The sequence below is a fragment of the Geospiza fortis genome, unplaced genomic scaffold (assembly GCF_000277835.1).
Source record: "Geospiza fortis unplaced genomic scaffold, GeoFor_1.0 scaffold192, whole genome shotgun sequence".
Classification (NCBI taxonomy): Eukaryota; Metazoa; Chordata; class Aves; order Passeriformes; family Thraupidae; genus Geospiza; species Geospiza fortis.
In genome coordinates this window covers 4,771,109-4,796,872 of record NW_005054315.1, presented here as the reverse complement: position 1 = coordinate 4,796,872, position 25,764 = coordinate 4,771,109, and the positions used below count along the sequence as shown (strand labels likewise).

The window sequence follows — 25,764 nt, the reverse complement described above, 5'->3', positions numbered from 1 at the left end:
GTTTGTTTTGCACTGGGGAGTGAGGTGCGAGGGAACGAGAAAGAAATACTGCAGGGTTTCTTCTGGGTCTTTGTAAGAAAGGCTGACAACAAATAGCTTCATTAAATGGCTATTAAAATAAGACAGAGTAAGAGGAGGAATATAGAGAGTGAGTAAATCTTGTGTCCCTTTAGATGCTGGAAATGTTGTGTTTGTGCAGCATCAAATGGAGCCCTGGTGGACTTTTCCCAGGGCATGCTGAGCAGAGCCAGTCCATTGAAAGAAGCCCCTCCTTTTTGGCCACTCAGTAACTCAGTATATATGTATCACTTTCTTGCAAGAGAACAACTCTGTTCATGAAGGACATTCGTGGGAGAAGAACTTGTTGCCCTTTCAGACAAGGCCAAGGCCAGGCAGGATCAGCAGTACCAAGAGGGAGCTGCCTGAGTTTACCCTGCAGCCCAGCACAGGATAAACTGTGCAGTTGGTTATCTGCAGCACAGCACAGACTGCCCTGCTTGAGTTAACTGTGGTGTGGATCTCTGACTCCTTGATGTACAGGGGTCTCCCAGGAAGGACTGCCGCCTTCCAGCCTTTGATCTGCATACAGTTTACCTTTCCCAGAGATACTCTAAGGTACAGTTCCATTCATACTATACAGGCTTCTCAAACCCTAGGTACAAGGGCCAGCAGGGCACACATGGCTTGTTCAAGATCTGTCTGCTTGAATACATTTTCCACAAGCTCACACTACAGTAACTCACCTCTCAGATTTTATCAGTCATAAAATTCTCATCTTTTCTATTATGCACAATATGTCATAGCTAATGTACTGTCATGTATTTCAGTCTGTTACTGTTTTAGCTTAGAAAAAGCATTAAATTGAAAGCTGAAATATCTGATGATGTGAATATATTACAGCTACCATTGAATTCACAAGTCTATGAGCTCTTAACTTATCTTATGGATTGGATCTCTGACCAGCATCTTAGCAAAATAAAAACAGAAGAGAGAGAGGACAGTCATAAACCTAGGGTTACCCAGAGCTCAAAGAATTCCTGTACTCAGGAAAAGTGTATGAAGGTAAAGGGGTTTGGGTTGTTTGCTTGGGTTGTTTGGGTTGTTTGCTTGTGTTAATATGTTTTCAGATTTTGCTGTGCTTTAAATGATTCTGAGAGTATAACAGGTCATCATGTAATTAAAATAAAATAATTGTTAGTAAGTCAATATTCATTCCAGCAGTAAGATATAATACATTTGCAAAGCAAACAGATGATTTTTAATAAAAAGTGTGATATCCTGTCTCAACCCAAGAGCTTCAGCATTTTATTTCAAGTAACTTCTGTGAGGTGATAGCTTGTCTTGTGTTTTATGTGTGATGCATTGTTTTAAGGAGATCAACAGGTCAAATTTAAAATATTTTTATGCCTATTTAGATACTAAAATTTCAATTTATCAGAAAAAAAAGGTGATCCGATGCTGTATTTCAACACCTCTATTGCTTTTTCTTGTGATACCAAGATCTAGAAATCAGTGAGGTGTTCAGAAAATTCACTTCGTGTATTTATTTATTATATAAAAGTTTTGTAGCCGTTGTGATTGGAATTACATGAGATTGTACTCACATGTATCTCCATTCCCACATGTAAACCTATGTAAAATTTAACACCTGTATATGCATATAATTCTGTTAGCTCTACTGGATCTGCCCAGAGAACATTTGCATATGTAATCTGATAAACGCCAAGAGAAAGTTAGGAGGTTTGTTTGTTTGTTTTTCACTTACACTTAGCTTATAGAATAGTTCATATACTGCATGTAATTCTGTTTTTGTATATTTTTGCAGCTTTTGCCTATAGCTGCTGAGCAACTCCAGTGGATGCCATATGTGAATCCTAAACTGCACGTGCCTGTGATTAAATTTATATACTGGTCTATAAGACAGTTAGACACTGATACACAGGTAAAACAAGTAGTCATCATGCAGTATATTTTAAAAAAAGTCACCGAAGATATTAATGGATTTTGCATATTAAATACATATGAAAAATTGATATTTTCAGGTAGCGTATGGAAAAGAAACTGCTGTCTTTGTAAAACATAAATTCATAGTGTTGACCACAGAAAGTGGCAAATGAAAAACAAATTCTTCTTCAAGTTAAATTTAAATTTCGCACTGTGTATTTAAATGTAGTTTGCCTATGTATGTGATCTCTTTTGTGATGTCTAAGCACATCTGAAGCTATATTTTTGCATATGTATTAACAAAGCTTGCACGAGAGAAGGCAGTTATTTTATTGTGTCATTTATGAGAATGAGATTTGTTGAAAGTGATGGAAGTGAGTGGCAAAGCAGTGAAGACATTTTGAATTTTTCTATCCTCTGCTTGGTGTCTAATCACAAGACATTCCTTGCTCTTTTTGACCAGACTGCCATAAGAAAATATTTAGCAATATAATAAAGAAAAAGACAGTTGTCATACTGTACAGACCCAGCATAGTGCTGTCAATATTTAAATGCTAGAAACTTTGTAAATATCCTGACTTTAAGTTCAATGCAATAGTAAGATGTTGGGTTTAGTTCTAATAAGTAGCTATATTTTAAGCAAGCATATTGTGAAGTTTGATTCTGTGGAAATATTTCTATGGAGTTTCTGATGAAAATCTAGTAGATGTTACCTTTACAGTGTTCTTCAGCTTCATATTTAGACCTTGATTCTGTACATGCTTTTAAAGGATAGAACTTCAGGCAAGCTTACAAAATTGATTTGACTGGAACAGCTTTTTCTGGAACCAGAGTCAACTTAAATAATGTCAGAGTATTGTCAGGACCCTCACTAATTAGTCTCTTGCTGAAGTGTGTGTTGATAATACTATAATGTTAATATTGTTCAACAGCTTTTGGAACACAAAGCAGTATCTCCTGTACTGATTATATTCCTATACATGGTCAAAGCATTTGCAATTTAATGTTTAATTGCATAGAGAACATATGTATGTCAAGTTGTAATGTTTGCACTAACTACATGCACTGTTTGAAGCAGCACACAGCAATGAAATCAACCATGAGGAGACTTGGTGAAGATATCTTCAAAGGCATAGTGAGTAAGGGAAACCCACACAGTTCTTCTGAACAGCCTACAGAAAGTAAATCAAAGTCAGCAGCTTTCTTCAAGAGTTTCTGTATGCCTCTGAGGTTTCTGTCAACTTTGATTGTGCTTAAAACAGTGAAACAAGGTAGGTCAAGATTTTTTTACATTAATTTATCTATTTCAGTCATGTGCCTGGACAAAAAGCATTTTAATGATACTGTAGAGTCTATTATGCTTTATTAGTGAAAAGTGATTTTACTTGGGTATTGTGAAGCAAAATATACAAGTATAAATCTTGCTATTATTCGTTTTGTGTTAGAATTTGTGTTTTTGTCAATATGATGAGTTGACAAGTCAGCATTACTGAAGAGGGGGGAGAAGATAAAGGTTTCAAAGTAGACACTGCGAGATTACACAAATCAGATTGTGTCTGGACAGTGTGAGAAAAGATGTGGAAAACACAACTCAAAGAATAAGATAACTCTTCTCTCAGCTGATTTGTTAACTGCTGCCTTCAGTTTTAATGTCTTATCCTTCTTCAGGAGAAACAGGGAACAAGGTGTTGCAGATCCTTTTTTACAGAAGTCAGGCAGAAAAGTAAATACCATTAAGAGCAGATGTAAGATGTGATTCCTGCTTACCTGCAGCAGCTCAACAGTACTGTGTGTCTGCATAACTGGGGTTTTCTGTAAGAATAAATTTTACAAGGATACCATAAGAACAAACATCTCTATTACCCTTTTCCAGCTCTTTGTGGTATTAGCCACTTATTTTCCTTTTCAAAGACATTCTAAAAGCACGGATTGTTTTGATAGCAAGTAATTTTTTAGTGGGGTTGCAATTGAGCAATCTAACCTAACCTCAGAGATGGTTCTGCTTTCGACAGGAAGGTTGGACTAGATGCCAACCTAAATTATTCCATGTTTCTATTTTTGCTATCATTTTTCCTCAGAAATGATTTGTATTTTAAAATATCTTTACAAGTAACACGTTTCTTTTGTCAGTAACATGAAGAGATTGATACAGATTACAGAGATGTTCATTTTCAAGGTACTCCTGAAATACCATGCAAAAATGTCAAAATCAGATGTCTGCTTTGGCATCTGATTTTGCAGTATTTATATTGTAAGTATTTATTGTAAACACAGGAATAAAATATGGTGGAAGACCATCCTGACATCATTCATGAACTAACACAGTATTCCAGCTGTTGGAGGGAACTATTTCAGTCGACATATTTTGGTGAAGCATGATCATTAGTCTCAAATTGAGACTAATTATCATTCTAGGAATGTTTTAAAAAACAATGCAAGAAGAATTGAAATAGAAAACTAGTCATTGCAGAGACTGATTTACCCTAAGCAGATGAACACTCCTGATTAGAATGAATCAGTTTAGCTTTTCATGGTTGCTTTGTACTGCTGGCTGCTGTAGCACAGAAAATATGATCTGTTGTTAAACATATGTCAGATATCACCGTGTATGAATTTTGATCACTTTGACCACATGGCACTAATGATCTGGTGATAAAATAGCAGATTTAGTTTGAACATATGTCCTCGTTCCTTCAAAATGTCAGTATCCAGCAGATGGCACCATAGTTAAACTTATGCAGTAGGATAAATTGTTTCCTTCTGCTTAATTTTCTGTGCTCCAGATGATCAATGCAATACCAAGATACTGAGGAAGATTTGACAGCAGGAAGTTAAGAAAATAGATTGGTTCACTTAATCTACATACTTTGTATAATTTCTCAGAATGGATGAGAATATAAAATGTTTATACTGAAACTACAGCTTTTTATAGAAGGAATGGGACTAGTTGCTCTCATGAAAATAATTGCTCTCACTCAGACAAATCAGCCACTGACTCCCTTAATAGAGGTTTCCCAGATGTTGAAACCAGAATTGTCTCAAACTATGCGAGTTTGTATTTTTTTTCCTCTAACAAAATATTTGGAGGACTTTACATTTGTGAGTATATTTTTCTTAAACATATTAATTGTAGATAATCTTTTTCTCCACTCACAATGGATTGTTAAGGAATAAAAATAGGCAGAGGACGTCTTCAAATAAAAAGTAAATTTAATATTTTTAGCTGTTTAACTTTTAAGTGTGTATCTGCCATGGTAGCTGTCAGATAGTTGTTCACATGGCTTAATGAAATAAGGATTATAGAAGTTTTATTGCCTGTATTTGGTATTTTCAGTGGATTACCTGGCTCAGGCATTTGAGTCCCTTCGCGCAGACTTGAAGACAGATGAAGGGAAGGCATTATTTTTGGAATACCAATGTGTGCCTGTCATATTAAGTCACCTAAAAGTATCCAGTACAAGTCTGCTTTCCAGGGCTCTTGATGGATTACTTCAGATGACCATGGAATCTGGTAAATGTGGGTAATTACAAAAACAAATATCATTATTAAAACAGCTGAGGAAAGCATAAAAACAATGGACAAGCATATAAAAATACAGTGTAAAAGCTGTATAGTCTAATGTAGTATTAGCAATTTTTTGTACTGTGTACATTCAGTAAAGACATAAAAGGTGTTTCTGAATTGTCAGTCTTTCCTGAGTCGTATTGTGTTTCCTCTCCCTCTCAGCCACCGTTTTGTATTTCATCCTGGTTACTTTCTTATTTCTTGCTGTGAAATTTTGTAGCTATTTTTTCATTGGGTTTCAGTTTATTCCACTGTATTACCTTGCTGATATTTTTCTTTGAAGTCAGGCTGTGCCAGGGAACCCAAATCACAAAAACCTGCCAGAAGGTGGAGATAAAAAATAGGTTCTATTTTAATTCTTTTCCTAGTTTGGATGACCAGCTCATCCCCAATCATTTTTCAATTCCTAGGGTTTGGAAATGGTATTTCTAGATGAGATGGTTATGTTTTGGTGAATTTTACTGTGCCAAGATGATGTTTTGCTGAATTTTACTGTGCTTTGGCCCTAGAAAAGCATTAGTAATCTTATTTGCCACAGCATTTTTCCAGGTGATACAGGTAAGGATCAATTGATAACCACCTGGACGAGCATGAAGGTAGTGACACATTCCAATGGCATGTTGAATAAACCTTGTGAGTGGTTTTTTTTAAGGATAAAATCACTCACTGCCTTTAAGAATATAATTGTATGTTGTTTTGGAAGTATTTTGTTATTATGCATTCTACTAGTGAAATAGAAAGTATGTTTGACTTGGAATGGTATGTTGAGTAAAAAGCAGTTTTGTAGCAACCTAAGTTCAAAAATATTTAACTAAGATTCTATTCTTCCTTGCAATTATTTTCTGACCAGGTAATGAATGCAGTCTTACACTGTTCTTCCTAATAGTCATAACTGTGATTGGGAAAGAATTAATTGAATGCACAAAGATAACCATCTAAGCAAGATGGACAGTGTTTGGTATTTCTTTGGGTAATGACTGTGACAGTACATCTTCAGTTACCTAGCAGTATCATTCTGATACACTAGGTGCCTGCAGTTTGAAGAATAATAAGATATATTGTGAGACTCAAATTTTGCTTTCTTGCTTCTCAGAGAAGTTGTATCTATGTAAAATCAGGGAAGGAAGAGTACTGTTTAATTAAATTGACATTTGATTGAAAATTATTTCTTGGCAACTGGATATAAAGATTATATTATGTAGAGCCTCTGGTAGAATAAATTGCCAATACACAAATTAGGCATGGTCTGCTCTTTTCCAATACATAGTGTTTTGCAAGAAATTTTTAACAATGAGAAATAGTGTTGCTGATGGGAAATTGGGTTTTCATTCCTTTGTAAGTTTCCAATTAAAAAGTCATTAAAAGACAAACTTTGGAAGGCAGCAGTGACTATTCAGAAGAGAACTCTCTGTGCTCTCTGTGTTAGAGTAAAACAGGAATTCACGCTCAGTTTTAAACTGTATTCATGTGCAGCCCTAAATATGAAGACATAGGAAGTGGCCATATACTAAAATATGGAGTCATATGTAGGGGGCTAGAATATAAGTAAATAAAGGTAGTATAGAAAGTAATCTTATCCCTAAGGAGTTGCAGCTGGGTTAATTATTAAGGATTAGGAGCAGGCCTGACTTTAACAGGCCACAGCTGTAGCCAATGAGAAGAGTGTTATAAAAGAGTGGGTTGGTTGGTTGAGGGAACTGGAGTCAGTTGGTCGCTGTGAGAAGAAGGAAGAGTCAGTGCTTGGAGGAGCTGCCTTTGAGAAACATCAAGGAGATACGGAACTCTCGCATAAGGAGACAACAATATAGAACCTTTGCTATATAATGACAGCAGTCATATTACCCAAAAAGGCAGCATCAAGTCAACAGGAGGCAAAGTCTAGACTTCTAGTTTTTAATGTAATGTATACCATCCTAGGTGTTCTCTCAATTTGTTGTAGTAATTTTCTGGCTCTATAGGAGTGTTAGAATACTCTTGCTCAGCAATAATACCTTTAGAGATGAAGCTGTTAGAAATTAAATTGGAAGAAAGGCCAGTGGAAATTTTTCTAGCATGTAATTTTCTATAACTTTGTTTTTTAAGTTTTTTTTATTGTGGTATTTTTACAGATTTGAGTCTCAGTTGTCCAGGCTAAAAAATGTGAATCAGATAAGAAATAACTACTGTGTTGCAGTACTATTCCCTGTAACTCCATGTACCTTTTTTTTATGATAAGCAATGAATGCTAATGTTTCTGTGCAGTCCAGACTTAGCTGAGGTCCTTAGGTAGGTTCTCTTTTTCCTGTAAGAAATTATTTTTCTCGTGTTCCAGAAATGAAGCCTAGGTTTCCCTCATATACTGAGGATAATTACTTAAGCTGCACATGAAGAATCACAGAATCATAGAATGTGCTGAGTTGGAAGGGACCCATCAGGATCATCAAGTCCAATTCCTGGCCTTGTGCAGGACACCCCAAGAGTCACACCCTGTGCTCCAGAATGTTGTGCAAATGCTTCTTGAATTCAGACAGGCTTGATGCTCTGATCACTTCCCTGAGGAGCCTCTTCCAGTGTTCAACTACCCTTTCCATGGATATCCAACCTAAACCTCCCCTGACTCAGCTTCATGTCATTTCCTCAATTTTTGTCACTGGTCATGAGTGATGAGATCGGTGTCTGCCCCTCCTCTTCCTGTGGGGATATTGATGACTGCAAGGAAGTCTCCCCTCAGTCTCTTCTTCTCCAGGCTGAACAGACCAAGTGACCTCAGCAGCTCCTCATATGGCTTCCTCTCTTTGCCATCCTTGTGGCCTTGCTTTGGACACTCTCTCATACCTTGATGTCTTCTCTATATTTTATTCCCACAACTTCCCTCTGCACTCAAAGTGGGGCCTCCCCAGCTCAGAGTAGAGCAGGACAATCCCCTCCCTTGCCCAGCTGGCCATGCTGTGCCTGATGCCCCCCAGGATAGGACTGGCCCTCCTGGCTGCCAGGGCACTGGTTGCCCCATCTTCAGTGCAGAATCTGGCACTTCACAGTGTTAATCTTCATATGGTTGGTGATTGCCCAGCTCTCTAACTTGTTGAGGTCTCTCTGAAGGTACCTACTAGTTTAAGACAGATACTTCTCTTGATGGAAGCTAGAATGAGAGTCTACAGTACTGCTTAAGCAGATTTGGGATTGGTTTGCATGTTCTTACATTTTGGATCAGTATCACTGATTTGGGTTCGTAGTAATGTCTGGTACATTGGGTTCAGAATTCAGGTTTCCCTTGCAAGTTCACACAGCACTGATGGTGCTTCACTTACTGAAAATATGATGTCAAATGCAACAGCTGAGGCATTAGTATCATCCTTTTTCTCTCTCTGTACAAGACCTTAATGGCAAATTAAAATTAATAGTCTCACTGCTGTGGATGTTACTGGCAGACAGCCTTTTATACAGTCCGTCTCTCTTCAGGAGTTTAGCATCAACAAGCTGTGAGTCCTGGCACCAACATTTCAATGGGGAATGATGGAGGACTGAAAGGTGACATACTTCAGTACTTTTTTCTCTTTCTACACCTCCTCTGTTCAAGGGTAAGATAACACCCTGGAGTGTGTTATCATCTTATTGCAAAGCTCCCATACCTTCTTGGTGATTTCTCATGGGCACCTCCTCGCAGCACTGACTCACTCTTCTTCTCAGTACAGACAACAAACTTTAGCCCTCTTCGCAGCACAACCAACAAACTCCAACTCTCTCTTCAACCAGCTACCCCACTTTTTTGTAGCACGTGTCTTCTGGTTGGACACAGCTGTGGCCTATTAAGGGCAGGCCTGTTCCTAATCTTTGGTGATTAGTACAGCTGCAACTCCTCAGGTGTGAGACTACCTTCTGCACTATCTTTATTTTCTTACATTCTATCCCTCCACAGGAGTGTACCTCTCCAGATAGGCCACTTGTGGAATTCTGTGAAGAAATGTTTAAGACTTTTGGTACCCCTAGGAAGCTAATTTCTATGTGTTTCTTGAAACTTAGTTGCATGAAGTTTAGCTTCACTGTTATTTTCCTGACATCTGTGAGTTTCCATGCCATTGTATAATTCTAAAAAAAATAATCGCGCTGTTTTGTCCCAGTATAGTGGGATGGCCCTGGCTGAACACCAGGTGCCCACCCAACCACTTTGACACTCCCCTCCTCAGCAAAACAAGGAAAAGAAAATAAGATTGCTTTTGCTTTAATAAACTGCCTTTATCTTGACCCAAAATTTATTTCTTCAAAGTCCACGCATGGAACCAAAGGAACCAAAAGATTCCATCAGTAGATAGTGTCTGGCCACTTCCTGGGAAGTGGGGCTTCAGCATGCATAGAGTTTGCTCCAGAAGACATGTCATAAATAAGGAATGCCCCTTCCCCTCTCATGCTGCCTTCCTCCTCCTCCCTTCCTTTGGCTTGTATTGCTGAGCTAATACCATATGGTATATGGGAGTCACTTTGGCTCAGCTGCTCTGCCTGTGTCCCCTCCCAGGATCTTGCCCAACCCCAGCCTGCTGGTGAGGGGGAATTTACAGAGATAGTGTTGACACTGTGCTGGCACTGCTTAGCAGTAGCCAAGGACTAATGTGTTACTAGCACCTTTCAGCTTCCCATACAAAGCAAAGCACTTTGAGGGCTGCTGTGAAGAAAATTAGCTCTGTCTCAACCAGACCCAGTACACCAAATCATTAACGTATTTGGAATTGTAACAATGTGTGTGATATACAGAATATATGTGTGTGTGGTATAAATATATATATATATGCCAATCTTGTTTGCCTCACCTCTTTTACGGAAATCTTACGGCCTGAGGAGGAGGTAAAATGTTCTGCTGATCATTGTTCTTATCATATACAAATTCATTCCTAGTTGGACCAAAGGCTGGCTTTTAAATGCCAGGGGTGAAAAAAGTTGAGATTAGTATGCTCCTCAGGGCATAAGAGTGAGAGGAGCTGCTAAAGATGTTATGCACTAATTCAGACAGTTTACTTTTTGTCAAAAGAGCTTCAGTTTCAGTTTACTTTTATGCTCTCAAAGTATTGGGGTTTTTTCCATATTCCAGTACTTCTGTGGATTCTGTTCATTACTTTTACTGTTTGTAGATTTAAGGAACAAAATTTTGCAGCTGTGTGGGTCCTTGCCTAACCACTTGCATTTTGTTAGCAAATTGCTTATTTTAACCTGTGCTAGAAAGTTAATAAGTAACTGAAATGAAAATGTAGGTAATTCTTATGATAAACAATATAATTCTAAATAATTTATATTTCATGTTGTTTATATGCTGGAGATTTTTTTTCAGAAGAGCTCAGTGGCCTAAGTTGCAGTCTGGTTGGTTTAGTCAGCTCTCTTCAGGGGAAGTAATAGGTTGCTTCTAAATTCCAGAGTTGTGGGAATTAACAGCTTGTTGTGAACGTGACAGTAGAAAATCAAATTGCAAAGATATTTTATCCCTTTTCTCTTATTACATTCTGCTAATATTTTTGTTTAAAAGTGTACATAATGGTGTATAAATTGGTTTAGCTATATTTTTACTGTAGCTATCTCATTGGTTACTTTCTTGTTCCATGGTCAGATAGGAGGACTGTCTGTTCAGTTACATCCTTTCAATTTCTTTTTTCAATACCCATTGCCAGTATTTCAATCCATGTTTGTTTTCTGGAGGATGCCCACCTTTCCCTTGCTACAGATTGACTGATGAAAGCAGAGTCAAGGGAGCAAGTCCTACAGTGTTATTTTAGTCATGGTGCTCTTTTCCTTGAATCTGAGCCTTCAGATGAGTGCCATCACATTCAGCTTGATCTTTCTTTTGGTCTATGAATCTAATGAGTGATCTATAAAGGCATCTTCCTTGCTTTTCATTAAGGAAAAGGGTAAGGCATCTATTTCTGCTCATTTAATAGAGAAGAAAGATTTCAGTACCACAGCTTTTGAAGGTTTCCTTACTTTAGTTAAGGAAAGCAGGCTACCAGGCCATGGTGTTCAGTTTTTAGTCCCATCTCTAAGCTATGCCCCTTGTGAAGACAGATGTAAAACCAAAATCTTCTCTGATAGAATTGTCATAGAAAGTAGGTTTAATATCTTGTTAAATGTTGAATGGCTTGTGATAGATTTCTACAAATGTGGAGTGCTCTGACTGCCTTTGAAATTTTGAGAACAAAGCATTAACTGGTACGTGCCCATGTTTTAGTTTAGTCAAATGGATATAATGTATTTATTGCTTAACAAAGCTCTTATCATTTCCCATTAAAATTACTATAACAATTAATGTTTGATAACTAAAGTAATTGTTACTTCTAATTATCCAGATTGTTGTAGCATGAAACAGTGGTTTCCAGGGCATCTTCATACTCCAGAGCTCCCTCCCTAAGAATACAAATGTCTTTCCTCAGCAGACCTTGTTTCTAGGACAGTAGTTGCAGCACACTGTTCAAGAGAATTCCTGGATACCAGACTTGAAACATTTTCTGGAAACAATCTAGTAATAAGTAGCATGATCTCATCAAGAAAATTTGTTCTGTGAGTGTTGAAGAGCATCACATCATTGCTATTAAATCACCTTGTAGCTGAATACTTGTCATATGCAATCTTGTTCAGTAATGTTCTTCCTGTCTTCTCACACAGCTTACTGTGTTTATTTTAAACTTGTAAATCACTTAAAAGGGTTTCAAATGACGTAGTGAGTTTATATTCACCTATCAAAAATACCATTGTTAACTGAAGTCTGGGTCATGCCTGATTTGGAAACTGTTGACAGAGAGCTCCCTGCCTCAGTTTCACATTTTGCACTTTTATACAAAGACATCATATGTCTTAAATTCCTCCTGCAGTGGTATCTGACTGTGTCAGGTAGGTTAGTACATTCCCCTTTTTCAACCTTAAGTTCATTCAATGAAATCAAAATTTACCTGCTGACTGGACATTACAAAACACTGGCATTTGCTTTAAATAAAACTTAAATGTACTTTGTCTTCAAGCTTTTTTCTGTTTTGCAGAGAGTATATTTTATATTACTATGTACTTATTCACAAATTAAAATGAGAGCACCTTCAAAAAAAAAACCATCAAAATTATGCTCTCAAGTTTACTGTAAGTTATGGCACATTCTGGTAGGGTTTAAGTGTGATTTCTTAACCATATTGACATAACTGAAGAATTTTAAAAGCTGCAAAAGTGAGCTGTATTTACATATTCACTGAACCTTACTTTTAATTTTAATTTTTTTTCCGAAGAAAATATTATGGTCATGGATAATCAAGTCTGTGTCCAGATGTAGTCTCATAGGGAAGTTAATGAAGCCAGTGAAGATAAAAAGATTTTCTCCATAGTAAGAAGCTGTGCTTCTTTAAATGTAAACTGAAGTCTTCTTACATTGACCATCTACAGGACACTTCCTTTTTCCTTTTTGCTGGAATGCTTCTGTAACTGATCCTAGGAATTCTACAATGTGCACTGTTCTGTGGGTACTTCTAAAAAGTCAACGGTCAGAATTCGCCAAGAAAACTCAAACCTACCCCTTTATGTTTCCTTTTGAGTCTTAGCATTTTGAGACTTTGCAGACTACAAGCAGTTGAGGCATGGAGTAAAAAATGCCCATATGCCTAAACAGATTAAAATTCAACATTTTCCAGCATATTATCTTCACTGGTAACTTTGCAGGATTGCAGCTTTTCAAGTGAGTTTATTCTGCAGCACTGGAAGGATAAAAATGTCAAGTTGGTGAATATTGTACTAAGGTAGGATTCCCCTCACCTGTGTGAAAAGCAGATGTGAAATTGTCCTGAGGACTTGTGTTTTGAAGCTATAGTGATAGAAATGATTTACAGCTTACATGGCATGAATACTGAAATACAAATCATTTGAAAGGAAATCTTTCCTCTATTATCCTATCTTACCTTTGTAATTTTTATTCATTCTTCTGAAAACAGTGGATAATTGTGTTGGATTAATAGATGTTTTAGTTTATATTTTAACCACAGATAAGGATGTCTAACTCTGTTAAATGCAGACTAGATAATGCTAGCATCCACCTATATGTGCTGAAAGCAAACAAGTACACCAAAACTTTGCACACATTTTTGTTAATTCAATTAAAATTTAGTTTGAATACTTTGATTTTGATGAAATTAATTTAGTATGAAGTACCCTTCTCTAATAGCAAATAACATCTGTGTTATTATTTTCTCCCTCTTCTAGTAACAGTCATGTAATGCTTAGCCATTCTGAATTTTGGACCCCTGTCTCATCTACTCCAAAACAATAAATAGAAGGAGCCATTAAATATAAAGTTATGTAGAGCCAAGTAGCCATTTCAGAAGTAAAGTTTCACTGTTCATTTTGGGTAATCATGTGGTTCTTAAGCAGCATATCATTTTGAAGGTAGATGTGAATGTTAACTTTTAAAAATTATTTTATGTTAAAAAGAGTTGGTTATATCAGTATTTGGATATACACATCCCCTTTCCAGTCAATTTAAGTTATGAAATCTTTAGAACATTGGAGTTTATTCAAGTAAGATCTTGTTTGCTCTTATTTACTAAACTTGCATATTTTTAATAAAAAGTTTACAGTTTTATAGTTTTCCATAAAATTATTTAAGTAGGAAAAATATTTTTATACATATTTTGTTTTGTATTTGACTATCAGAACTATTGTACTTTTTAGCCAACTTTTTTTTGAGCAATGTCATAATTGATATAATTCCATAAAGAAAGGCTTTCCTTGAAGGAGAAAATAAAAATTGTTACTCAAACTAATGTCTGTGCATTGTCAGAGCTCAGACTTTATATATCTTTCACTTGCAATGTAGTGTTACAGAACTACAGGTGATGTTTTTTTATGCTAAGGTTTTTTTAGTGTTTGTGTTTGGAGCAAAGCTCCTCCAGGTGTGTGCTGAGAGAGTTGTGATTCTTTCTGTGATTCTGGCATTTCATTGAGCCTTTTCTGGCCTCTTGAACAAAGAAACCCATAGTAGTGTACTACTTCAATTTAAAATGCTACCTAGGTTATTTGTAAAATGTTTTTTTCTCTCTGTCAGGCCTCATTAGAATCAGTCTTTAATGGTAAGGCCATGTTGATTGCTCATATACAAACTGAGTTCAATCAGCACAGCAAAAGCTTTCATCCTCTGATGATCAAATCCATCCTTTGATCCCCTGATCATCAGTGATTTTCCAGGAAAAATGTATGTTGATTTTTAGTATATCAGCTTTATGCTTCTGCTATTCTAGCAAGTAAGATAATTCTGATTTACATGTATTTTATACCTGCTGCATTCTAAGTAGGCAGTTCCAGCATGGAATTTCATTAGACTATTCCTACCTTTATGCCATAGTCATTAACTAGTATACCAGATAAGCACAATTGCAAAAATCAGTGTTTAAAACTGAAGTTAATTTTAGTGAATTCCTTATGCAGCACACCTTCCAGCCATTCTACTAACACCCATTTTCTGCAATATAATATCACATGTTGCTTTCTCAAATGGTATTGACATTTAGATTGGTTATAACTGCTGTAGCATTTATTTACCAGACAAAAATACCTCACTATTCTGCCTCAACAACTGTAGTTCCTATACACATACTTACAGATAAACCTATAGTAGATTTTATTTTCTTTTTTATTTCTCAGCTTTAGTTCCAGAAAATATCTTTAGATTTTTACTGAAGGGCACATATGTTCAGTTTCCCATTTTTTGGTCCAAATCCAACAAATACATTGCATTGACTGTTCTCTCTTTGTGAAGTGTTGCTTCCTGACTTGTTTTTTACCAGTCTGGGGGTTTTTTACTTGTTTTTTTACCCACCAAACAGTGCACTCTTTCACGCATTGAGCAGCCAGTTTTTTCAGGAGAATGCTGTGAGAAACAGTGTCAAAGGTTTTACTGAAGTCCAGGTAAACCATATTCACAGTCTTTTCCTCATCCACCAAGCAGGTTACTTGGCTGTAGATGGAGATGAGGTTGGTCAAGCAGGACCTGCCTTTCATAAACCCATGTTTGTGCTGGTTGGGCCTGATCCCTGCACATGCCATGTGGGGACACTCAGAATGAGCTGCTCCATGACTTTCCCTGGCACCAAGGTTGGGCTGACATGCCTCTGAATCGTCCCTCTGGCCCTTCTCGTAGATGGATGTCACATTTGCCAGCCTCCAGGTACCCAGGCCTTTCCCCATTAACCAGAACTGCTGGTAAATGATGGAATGTGGCTTGGTGAGCATTTCCCACTGGCTTTCTCAATACCCTTTGGTGGATCCCATCTGGTCCCATAGGCTTGTCTGTGTGTCTAGGTGGTGCATCAGGTCACTGACCATTTCCCCTTGGATTATGGGAGCCTCCTTCTGCTCTTTGTCCCTGCCTTCCAGATCAGGAGGCTGGGTACCTGGGAAACAACTGGTTTTGTTATTAAAGACTGAGGCAGTGAAGGCATTAGGTAGACTTTTCCTCATCCTTTGTCCCTATGTTTCCATCTCACATCCAAGAAAGGGTGGTGATACTCCTTAGCCCTGCTTTTGTTATTAGTGTATCCACAGAAACATTTTTATTGTCTATTACACCAATAGCCAGACTGTTCTTCTTGGGCTTTGGTCCTCTGATTTTCTCTCCATAATTTCACAACACCCTTGCAGTTCTTCTGAGTTGCCTGCCACTTCTTCTAAATGCCATAAGCTTTTTTTTCCCCTTGAGTTCTAGCCAAACTTCTGTTCAGCCAGGCCAGTCTGCTTCCCCGCTATATTGCCTTTTGGCATATGGGGACAGCCTGCTCCTGTGCCTTAAGATTTCTTTCTTGAGGAATGTCCAGCCTTCCTGGATTCCTTTGCCCCTCAGGACTGCCTCCCAAGGGACTCTCTACCAATTGCCTAAACAGGCTAAAGTCTGCTCCTCTGGAAGTCCCACTTAGTAGCCCTGCTGGCCTCCTTCGTTACTTCTCCAAGAATAAAAAGCTCTTATCATTTTGTGAATCTCTGTGTGCAAGATGGCCTCCAGCCATCACATCACCCTCAAGTCCTTCTCTGTTCACAAATAGCAGAACTAATGGGGACACTTCTCTAATTGGCTCTCTTGCCATGTGTCAGGCAGTTCTCTTCCACACACTCCAGGAACCTCCTGAACTGTTTCCTCTCTACTGTGTTGTATTTCCAGCAGGCATCAGGTAAGTTGAAGTCCCCTATGAGAACAATTAGGAATTATGAGACACCTCCCTGATTTTTTAAGACTAGTTCATCTGCCTGTTCTTCCTGGTTGGGTGGCCTATAACAGACTCCATCAGGATGTCTGTCTTGGCCTTTCCCCTGATTCTTAGCCCCAAACACTCAATCCTGCCATCACATTCCTCAAGCTCTGGACAATCAAAACCCACAATCAAATACAGGGCTATCCCAGTTTTTTTCTCGGTGTAATGTCCAGTTGCCATATTCTCATATAGCATTGGTTTCCTATACATCGTGTGCCATTTCTGTTTGAATGTCTTGCATATCCTAGGAAACTGAAGAGCAATTCAGATCATATTGAGGTCAACACATAGTGGGTGATGAGCTGAAATTGCCACTTGTGCTCCTGTTAACTCATTGTCACCTGTGCAGACACCTACACTGTGTTCTAACCGCTGAGGCTGAACAGTCCTGGCTGCTCAGTACAGGAGAAACTGTTAAATTCAGCAAATGGTTCAAATCTTGTAGGTGGCTCTTAGAGGCAGTTGGTCATAGCAAGTGATGTTGCTGTTTCCTTTGAAGTGTTCCTGCTGTGGTGCACAGTTAACTTTTGTGTTTGGTAACTTTTCCACACTAGTGGACACTGCTGCATCATTCACTTGCATTGCCAAGACACGTTCTCCTTTCTCCCAGCAGATCCTCTCTCAATCAGAAAATGAGGCAAAACTGTAATCGGTAATTTGTTGAAACATGAATTTAGAGTCATCATTTTATTTCCTGATGTCACATAGCTTTAGGTATGAAAACAGAATTTTCTGGGTAACTGTAGCTGGTGAGATTTTATGCTGTGTGACTGATTACTTTGAGGGTAAATTTCATATGAATCCTGTCAACAATGATAAATTGCTTATTGTTCGTTGTGGTCTACCAATCAGGCTAAGTTAATGCAACTACAGCACGCTCTAATGTTTTAAGGATACCACTGGAGGCTTTTGCAGATTATTTTAAATTGTGACAAAGTCCTGTCAGGATAAATTCCAATTATATTTTTCTAAAATAGTTAAAAGCAAAATCTATGCAGAATCTAAGCCGCCAAAATATTTTAAAATGTGAAGCTTATTATTTTTAGTTAATCAGCCAGAGATGCATTTAAATTATGTATTTATTTTGTTAATTTTCTGATTACTTAGAATATAATCTTCAAAAGCTTATCTGAATTGAATATATAAAGAGTGTACAGAAACTCCATTTAAACGTGTACTTTTTTCAGTTGGGTTTCATGTGATTAACTTTGCAAACATTTAGACATTATTATCATGTTAGCTTTCCTGTTTTATAGGAAAAATCTTCTGTCTTAAAAGTAATGTTGTCTTTTATGTTAATTTGTAAACTTCAAAGTCAGAACAGCATATATGTGTGTGTGTGTGTATTGTTTTTTTTAATGTAGTATGTTTAAGGAACCAGTAAGAGCAGGGCAGCAGAGAAATATTCAGGTCAGCTAAATATGGTATTTATTTACCCTGCAGAAAAGGAATTAAAAGCATTTTATGGCTATTTAAGGATATTTATAGGAATAAATTTTAGGATTGCCCTGTTCATCCAAGCAATCTTTGTTACCTTCAGATAGCTCATGAATCAGAGGTCAGATGAGTCAGCAGTCATGCTGAATGAGTTTTTTAAAGCCATTTGTTGTCTTAACAGGCAATAGAAAGAAGAAAAGCCTTTCTTCTCAGTTTGTTTCTTGAATGTCAGCATTGTCACACATTTATTTATTCTTTTCTTCCCTTTCTGATAAGCATCTTTGGTAAGTAAGAGATACTGTTTCAAGTTTTTGTTAAAACACATTTCGTCAGTGGGGCAGTGCAGGTTGATAGGACTCATCATTTCTGTTTCTTGGGAATAGGCAGTCATTTGGGGGAACTGTTGCAAATGTTAGCAGAATCTCTATAAATTTGTAGCTCCATAGAATTACTATAAAGTTACAGACTACATAATTTGTAGTCCTAGATTTTCATTGCTTTAGAGAAGGTTATCTCTTCCTGCTATTTACAGAAATTTTACTTCAAACACTCTTCAGTGATAGAAATATTTGTTCAGGAAGCACTCTTAAGATGGTGATTGTGTTCATTGGGCTTTGCTTATTTGCTGTTTCTGTTCATAGTTTTGTCACCTCTTCTCATGGATTTTAACAAGCTAAACTCACTAGGGCATTACAGCATCATACCAGAAGTGAAATTTTAGTTAATCTTTTTTCCAGGTTTAAGGCTCTGCTGTATGTACTTAATAACCCCAGAGTTCTGCCACAGAGAGCAGTGGCTCAATGAAGAGCACCGAGTGTATGTCAGTCACATATCATTAAATGTAGCACATGTGGTGAACTCATCTAAGGATTTTCTGTTTGCTATAATTGACAGATAGCCCTGAGGTTTTTTTATATGACAAATTCTGGAAAATAATACCTTCTGCAGAGAAAGTACAGAAATACTGAGAAAAATATTAAAAGTGGTATGCCTTGAAGATCATAAGCTAAAATAAAATGAGAAATAGTATCTTTACTTATCTTTTTTTCACTGATTACTGCTTTCTTTTCTACTTTATTTTCATTCTGGTTTTATATTTATTACTGTTACAATTTAGAGACAGCAAATTGTAACTGAAAGTAGTACTAAAACAGAGAGGACAATGTGCATAAAACCATAGGTGTATTGAACATGGTAGGAAGAATGCAAAAAACACAGATATAAACAGAAAATAAAATTAATTTATAGTGATTTATTGCCTTGATAATGCATATGTCTTTGACTAATTGTTGTTTTGCATTGCTTTGGGTAAAGAACAGAGGATACTTCAGCTATGCAAACCACAAAACATCTGCCTGCCTTTTCCAAACTTTACAAAATGTCAGTTGTTGTTGCTTTTTATTGCTGCAAGGTTGGCCTCTTGCTACCAAACTCGGTTATTATCCTTCATCTGTATGATTTCCATCCACACATTCCATTATGTAAGTTGTGGATTCCATCTGTTGAATTCAGCATTTTGAATCAAAGGAGCAAAATCACCTCTGCTGAAAAAAGAGGAAAGATTACATATAGCTGTCGTTTCTCTGATCTATGATAGAAGCATTTGCTGTTTCTCAGTCTCTTCATTTGAGGGTATAAATCAGCAAAGGCCCACAAGTCTCAAGAGTTCCCTGTGTATCAGAGGTGGCACTTGGTCATTTGTTGGAATGGAATAACTGGGTCCTTACTGAATATTCAGCATAAATACACAGTGCAGAAAATTAGTTATCTAGGTTCTCGGACTGACTTTAAATGCCAAGTTGATTTCTTTTTTAAGCCCTATTTCCAACAGTTTTCCATAGCATTTCTTCAGATTTATCAGTAAACCTTCTGAAATAAATTAAAACCTTGAATTCACTCCAAGGCTACTTGTTACATTTAATAAATTGTATGTCCTTGAATGAGGACAAGGAAAATACAAAACGTACATCCAGCCTTCTTTGTACTGATAAAAACATCTTGATACCCTATTTGTAAGTTACAGTATTCAGGAGATTAAATTTTCTTAATGTCTTGTTTGTTGGTTTATGCTGTCATTTGCATATTGCAGTTTCTTATTAAGTAGAACACATTAAGTATTTTAACATTATGCAATTAAAATATTTTCTTCACATGTGTATTCTCATAATGCAAACGCCCTGTGGTATATATAAGTCTGTTAATTTTAAGGAAAAACAAATAATAATTTCTTTTCTTTATGTTTTTGCTAGAAATTAATCTGTAATATGAGAACCAAAAATTAAATAACCAGAGAACAGATCTAACCTTATTTTGAAGTTACTAGATTTTGGGAAACAGGGTAGAGGGAAATGCTTTTCAGTGTGACATAAAAACTCATCCACTGTTTTAAGGGAGGGGTTTTTGTGTTTAATTGCTGTACAGATCTTACTTTTACCTCTTAATTACTGTGTTTACTCTCTTGAAACTGAGTACAGGGACAGTATGCTGATGATGAAAGATTCTCAGGTCTCACACAATCTCTTATATGTACTATCCCTGCCCATTTGATCTGCAGCAGTTTAAAATATTTCTTTCTGGGTCTTTTTGTTCAACTTAATGTTCCCCTCCCATGGTCTGAAGGAAAGAACCATGATAAATGAGCATTGCATAAACATTTTCAATGTAAGATTTTTTATTTTAGTTTAAAATGATTCTGTTTCCTGTTTTCCTTTGTTCTCAAGAGAATAGACACTGCTTTAATTCAAGGATCAGTCGTGTCAGAACTCTTAGGAACTTGCATTTTTTCAGTTTCTAGTGTTACCTGAGCTTTGGATCACATGTTCAACAGAAACTGAAATATTTGGTTGTTGTAATTATTGCACAGCATGAAGCATTTAAGGCCTTCTATCAATACTTTCCTCTGCACTGAACTCTGTGATACAGTTTTTAAAGTTTTTTTTCCAGATTCCTTACAGCCTTTCCTGGAAGCCTGCAGTAATGAATCCTTCTTCCAGACTTGCTCTGTATTGCTTCGAAATTCTAAGCTAGATATTGCAGTTTTGGAAAAGCTCTGTGTTATACTGCAAAAACTCTCCAGAATAAGGTAATCCTTTATTACCATTATTCTGTTAGCTATTATTAGGTTAATTAATTTGGTGACCTTTATCTTTTTTCTTTTCCAAAAACTCATCTCTGTTTTTCTGTTTATTCTCTCCACCATATACAATGCTGGAGTTTTAATTGTAGCAGTTAGATTAAAATTCTTTCTGCCATAGAAGTTTAAGACAAGCCTCTCTATTAGTGCATAAATCTAGTTCAATTTTCAGAGTACAAACTAGAAATTTAGACTTAAAGAGGAATTATTCCTTACATCTGCAATTCAGACTTAAAGAGGAATTCTTCCTTAGATCTGCAGGTGACAAAAATGCTTAGAATTCTTAGAAGAGAATCCTAGACTTTCAGTTTTACTCACATAATTAGTAGTAAGCTCCTTTGAAATTTTAGTCTTATCTTTGACTTGCATTCAAGCTTCATCAGTTTTCATTTCCCTCAAAAATTTAAGATTTTGAGCCAATTGAGCCCTTTTGGGAATGTTCAGCTTTTTAAACTGTGTTCCCATTGCTTACTGATTATTGGCTGATTGTAACAAAGGTCATCATGTCAATAGTAATGTGCTGCTGAGCTTCACTGGCACATTGCTCAGTGGGATTGTTTCATTAATGTAAGGAGATATCTAAACTGAGGAATTTTTACATTGGACTTAAAGCTGTTGACAAAACTGAGGTTTTCATTTCTTGTAAGGAATAAAATTGAACTATTGGAAAAAGAATTTTCCTATAAAATAATCTAAAATTAAAACTTTCTTTTACTAGTCAAAGAAAAATTGGCTCAAAAATCCTAATTTTTTTATTTGTCTCTGAAATCTTATTCCACATGAGTGAAAAGCCCTTTCCTTGAGCTTTTATTATACTATGTGTACATATCACTTACTCAAGAAAACTGATAATTCTTGTTAACTTTTTTGCCAAATTTTTCTCACCATGCATTGATAACCTTATGCTTAGAAACGTACATAGAAGAATTATGTGAAACACTCAATGCGCGTTTTACTTCATTAAAAATACTATTTCTGTAGCATCTTCAGTGTTTATATGAGACCTCTCCTTTTTAAATTGACAATTATTTTATTCAAAATCTTTTGCAGAAGCAATAAGAAGCTGTTTGAAATGTTTGGTCTTCATCGAATGTTCCAAGAACTGCGTAGAACTGTAGATCCAGGTCACACCTTCCTCTGTATAAACCTCAATTCAATTCTGCTGAATTTGGAATTCTTGACAAGTAACTCTCTTGAATCCAGTCTAAGCACAAGTCACTAGCACTAGCTTTCAATCTAATTATTGTTCTGGATAATTTATACCAGCTGCCTATGTTAGTTGAAATTTGGAGGGGTTTTTTTACTGATTTGTATAAATATGTTAAGCAGCGCCTCAGTACTGTGCAATTTGCTGGGTATCGTGTGGATTCTCACTTACATTTCACTCATTCATAAAAAGGAAAATGAAAAACTTTGTAATATGCTAGATGGCTTTCTTCAGTATTTTGTAAAGAAGTGAAATAATGCTGCTGTTGTGAATGACTCATGCAATGTAAGCAATTGAATCCTTAGAGTAAGCAGATCAGAAATACCAGTCTTTCCTTACAGGTATGAATCTTAGTTACTTTTGACTCTTCAGAGAGTTCTATAAATTCTGTAATTTGTTTTATGGTTGATAAGTAGCAGACAGGTATCTTAGCAGATTATCTTTTGATAAACCTGCTGTTTTAATGATTAATACCAGATTTTAATTTACCATAACTAGATGTATTGAATAAGAAAATTTGTTGGTTTGATTTCAGAATTTTCTCAGAATTTGTTTGATCTTTTCCTGTATTTAAGTAACATTTAGTATTTTAATCCTGCTTTGTATAGTGCAACTTGGGATGGTAATATCTTTGCAAATGTAAATAAAAGCATTTCTTAAAATGTCTGGCAAAAGTAATCTGTAACATAAAATTATTTTATTTTATCGCTCCTGCTGTATTTTGTTTTAATTTGCAATACAATCTTCACAGTACCCACATTTCATTTCTGAGTATGAATATATTTTTTGTCTGCCAGAATTCAGTGTTTAGAAGTTCTTACAAATTGGAAATAGGATACTTCTAAAAATTGAAATTAGTGTTCCATTGCTGATTTTTACTGTAATTACTGAAAATATATATTTATAAAATTGAAAATGCAGTTAAAGCTTAAAGATCTGCTGTATTTCAGTCTTTGACTAACACTGACCATCAATATAAAACTTTAGAGAGTTTTTATTTCTCATTTTTTGCTTTTTTTTTGGTTGGTTGGTTTTGGTTTGGTGATTTTTGATTGGTTGGTTAAGGTTTTTTTTTTTGTTTTGTTTTTTTTTTGGGGGGGGTGGGGGTGGCGGAGGTTGGGGTTGTTGTTTTTTTTTACCAGAAGTCTATGAACTGGTCTTTGAAATTGAATTCCAACTGCAAATATTTTTCTAGCAATTTGACCTAACATTTCTAACAAGTTTTGCTGTGAAAGGAGTCTGCCCCAGATTTGGCACCAATTATGTCTAGAAGAGAGAGCAAGCACTGTGCACTCTTGGCAGGAAACCAACTCTAGGTAATTTTTAAATAACACTAATCTCAGATAAAAGAATTTCCTCACAATCAATTACATTTTGAAATAAGTATTTCTTCATCAGTAGTTTTGGGTTTCTGTCAAATTCACCAGCAGTGCAAAAGCTTCCATATACCTTTGGCTGGAGACAAAATCCTGTTATTTAGGAAGAATAGTCCCAGTCCTCATGTGCTTCTCCATCTACAGCCATTTAAAAATACTACAAAAATCAATAATTAAAAAAACCTGTAGAAAGCTGCTCGCTTTCTTATCTCCACAAGAATGTTGATTGTGCTCTTAGTTTTCAGCCTTCATTGCTGTAATTTAATATACTGATCTTCCTTAGGATCCCAGTTTAATGCAAGGTGGCCATCTAATAATGGCAAAGGTAATGCATTTAAAAGAGACACATTGACTATGGTGTTGTTTTTAATATTGGTCCCTTGTGGTTTATATACAGTATTGTTTACATTTTAGAAAGTTGAATCACAGCTAATTTCAAGTTTTTATGATCTAAATGTTAGGTTCCTGTTAAAATGCAAAAGAAAAGGGTTTTCCAATCTGTTAAATATTAATGCATTATATTGATGACCTAAAGATTAGACTAATAATTTTGATCTTATGCAGATTTTTCAAGGCCAGGTTAGATGGGGCATTGAGACCCTTGGTCCGGTGAGAGGCATCCCTGCCCTGAACATCTGCCTTTTGAGCCAGCCCACCCCAGTTGTTCACACCAGCCCTTGTCGTGGCCTTGCTCAAACATCCCCATCCTGTTATCAATCCCCTGAGTGACCTTGGCAGTCTCTGTAGGGAAGGGGAAGAGAGGAAGCCAGTTGCATTCCCTGCTGTCATTTGTGGACTTGTTTTGTCTTTTGGAAATGATAGATTTCTGTCAAGTTGGCCACACTTTGGGCACCTCTTTGTATTGTCTTTCCCTCGCAGATGGAGTCTAGAATTTTCTGGGTATTTTTCTGCTTGTGTGGCATTTAGATATTATGAGTATCTAAATTTCTTCTACTTTACCTTTCTTCCAGAAAACTGTCTACAAGAAGAGATATTTGAAAAAGTTAACTGTACCTCTAGCTGTTTCCTGCAGCTCCCTGTTCCCTAAGGAAACATGGTGTATGTGATCTCAGTTTTCTAGTTTCCTGCAGAAGAATATGCTATTTTAGATATGCCAAATACCTCTGTCAAGAGGTGAATTAATATTCATCCAAAGAATATAATTTTTCAATCATTTTTTGGGAGAGAATTTGAGGGGAAGCAAGAGATGTGATGACCACTTGCCCTTTAAAGAAAGGTTGGGATTCTCACACTTCTCTGAGCTGCTCAGTCAGCTTCAAACTGGCTACAGTCTGCCTTGTCTTGCTTGTGTGTAGGGGTCCAGAAGTGATCAACTACCATCAGTGGCATGAAACAAGAAAATTTCTTGTAGTCACAACCTACTACTTTAAGGAAAGATAAAGAATTAACACACAAATTTGTCTTGCTGGGTTTTTTTGAATAGCTGCGAGAGTCCTCTTGTTGAGAAAGTCAACAAGAATATTGCATCTCTTTATGTTGAGACAGTTTTCATACCAGAAAAGACTACCAAATATGATGAAAAGGAATTTCCCTTTTTTTTTTCTTACAGGCCTGTCTACTGTAGAATGGTAATCACCCTTGCTATTTATAAAGTGTTTCTTATTGATAAATTTTTCAGACCTCATCCACAAAGCCTAGATTTAGCAAATCTGTGAGGAAGATTGTTCCCTAGGTACAGGACAGTTGTATTTGCAAAAGCTTGGCATAGCTAAATAAAGTAGGCTAACATTACCCAACCTGCACATTTGTGCTCTGTTTCTTCATATTTGTGATTTTCACCAGCTGATAAAAGGTCTGAAAGTGGGATTTCACAGTTATTTTCCCATTCTCCTGAGCATGACTGGCTTGCAGCT

General features: G+C 36.5%; 1 protein-coding gene across 9 annotated transcripts in view; it reads left to right on the top strand.

Annotated features, from left to right (window-relative positions):
* Positions 1-25,764, top strand: part of CCDC138 (coiled-coil domain containing 138) — a 33,999-nt gene that overhangs the window by 7,271 nt on the left and 964 nt on the right. For 2 of the 9 annotated variants that reach the window (XM_031056190.1, XM_031056185.1), the window contains 6 exons: positions 901-1,062; positions 1,826-1,942; positions 3,020-3,215; positions 5,279-5,461; positions 21,106-21,256; positions 22,358-23,221. In XM_031056190.1, coding sequence (XP_030912050.1) covers positions 901-1,062; positions 1,826-1,942; positions 3,020-3,215; positions 5,279-5,461; positions 21,106-21,256; positions 22,358-22,529 — 981 coding nt within the window. In that variant the 3' untranslated portion in view covers positions 22,530-23,221. Of the gene's footprint in view, positions 1-900; positions 1,063-1,825; positions 1,943-3,019; positions 3,216-5,278; positions 5,462-21,105; positions 21,257-22,357; positions 23,222-25,764 lie in introns of those variants that run through there. The other 7 variants (XM_031056189.1, XM_031056186.1, XM_031056188.1 and 4 more) reach the window with 7 other exon arrangements.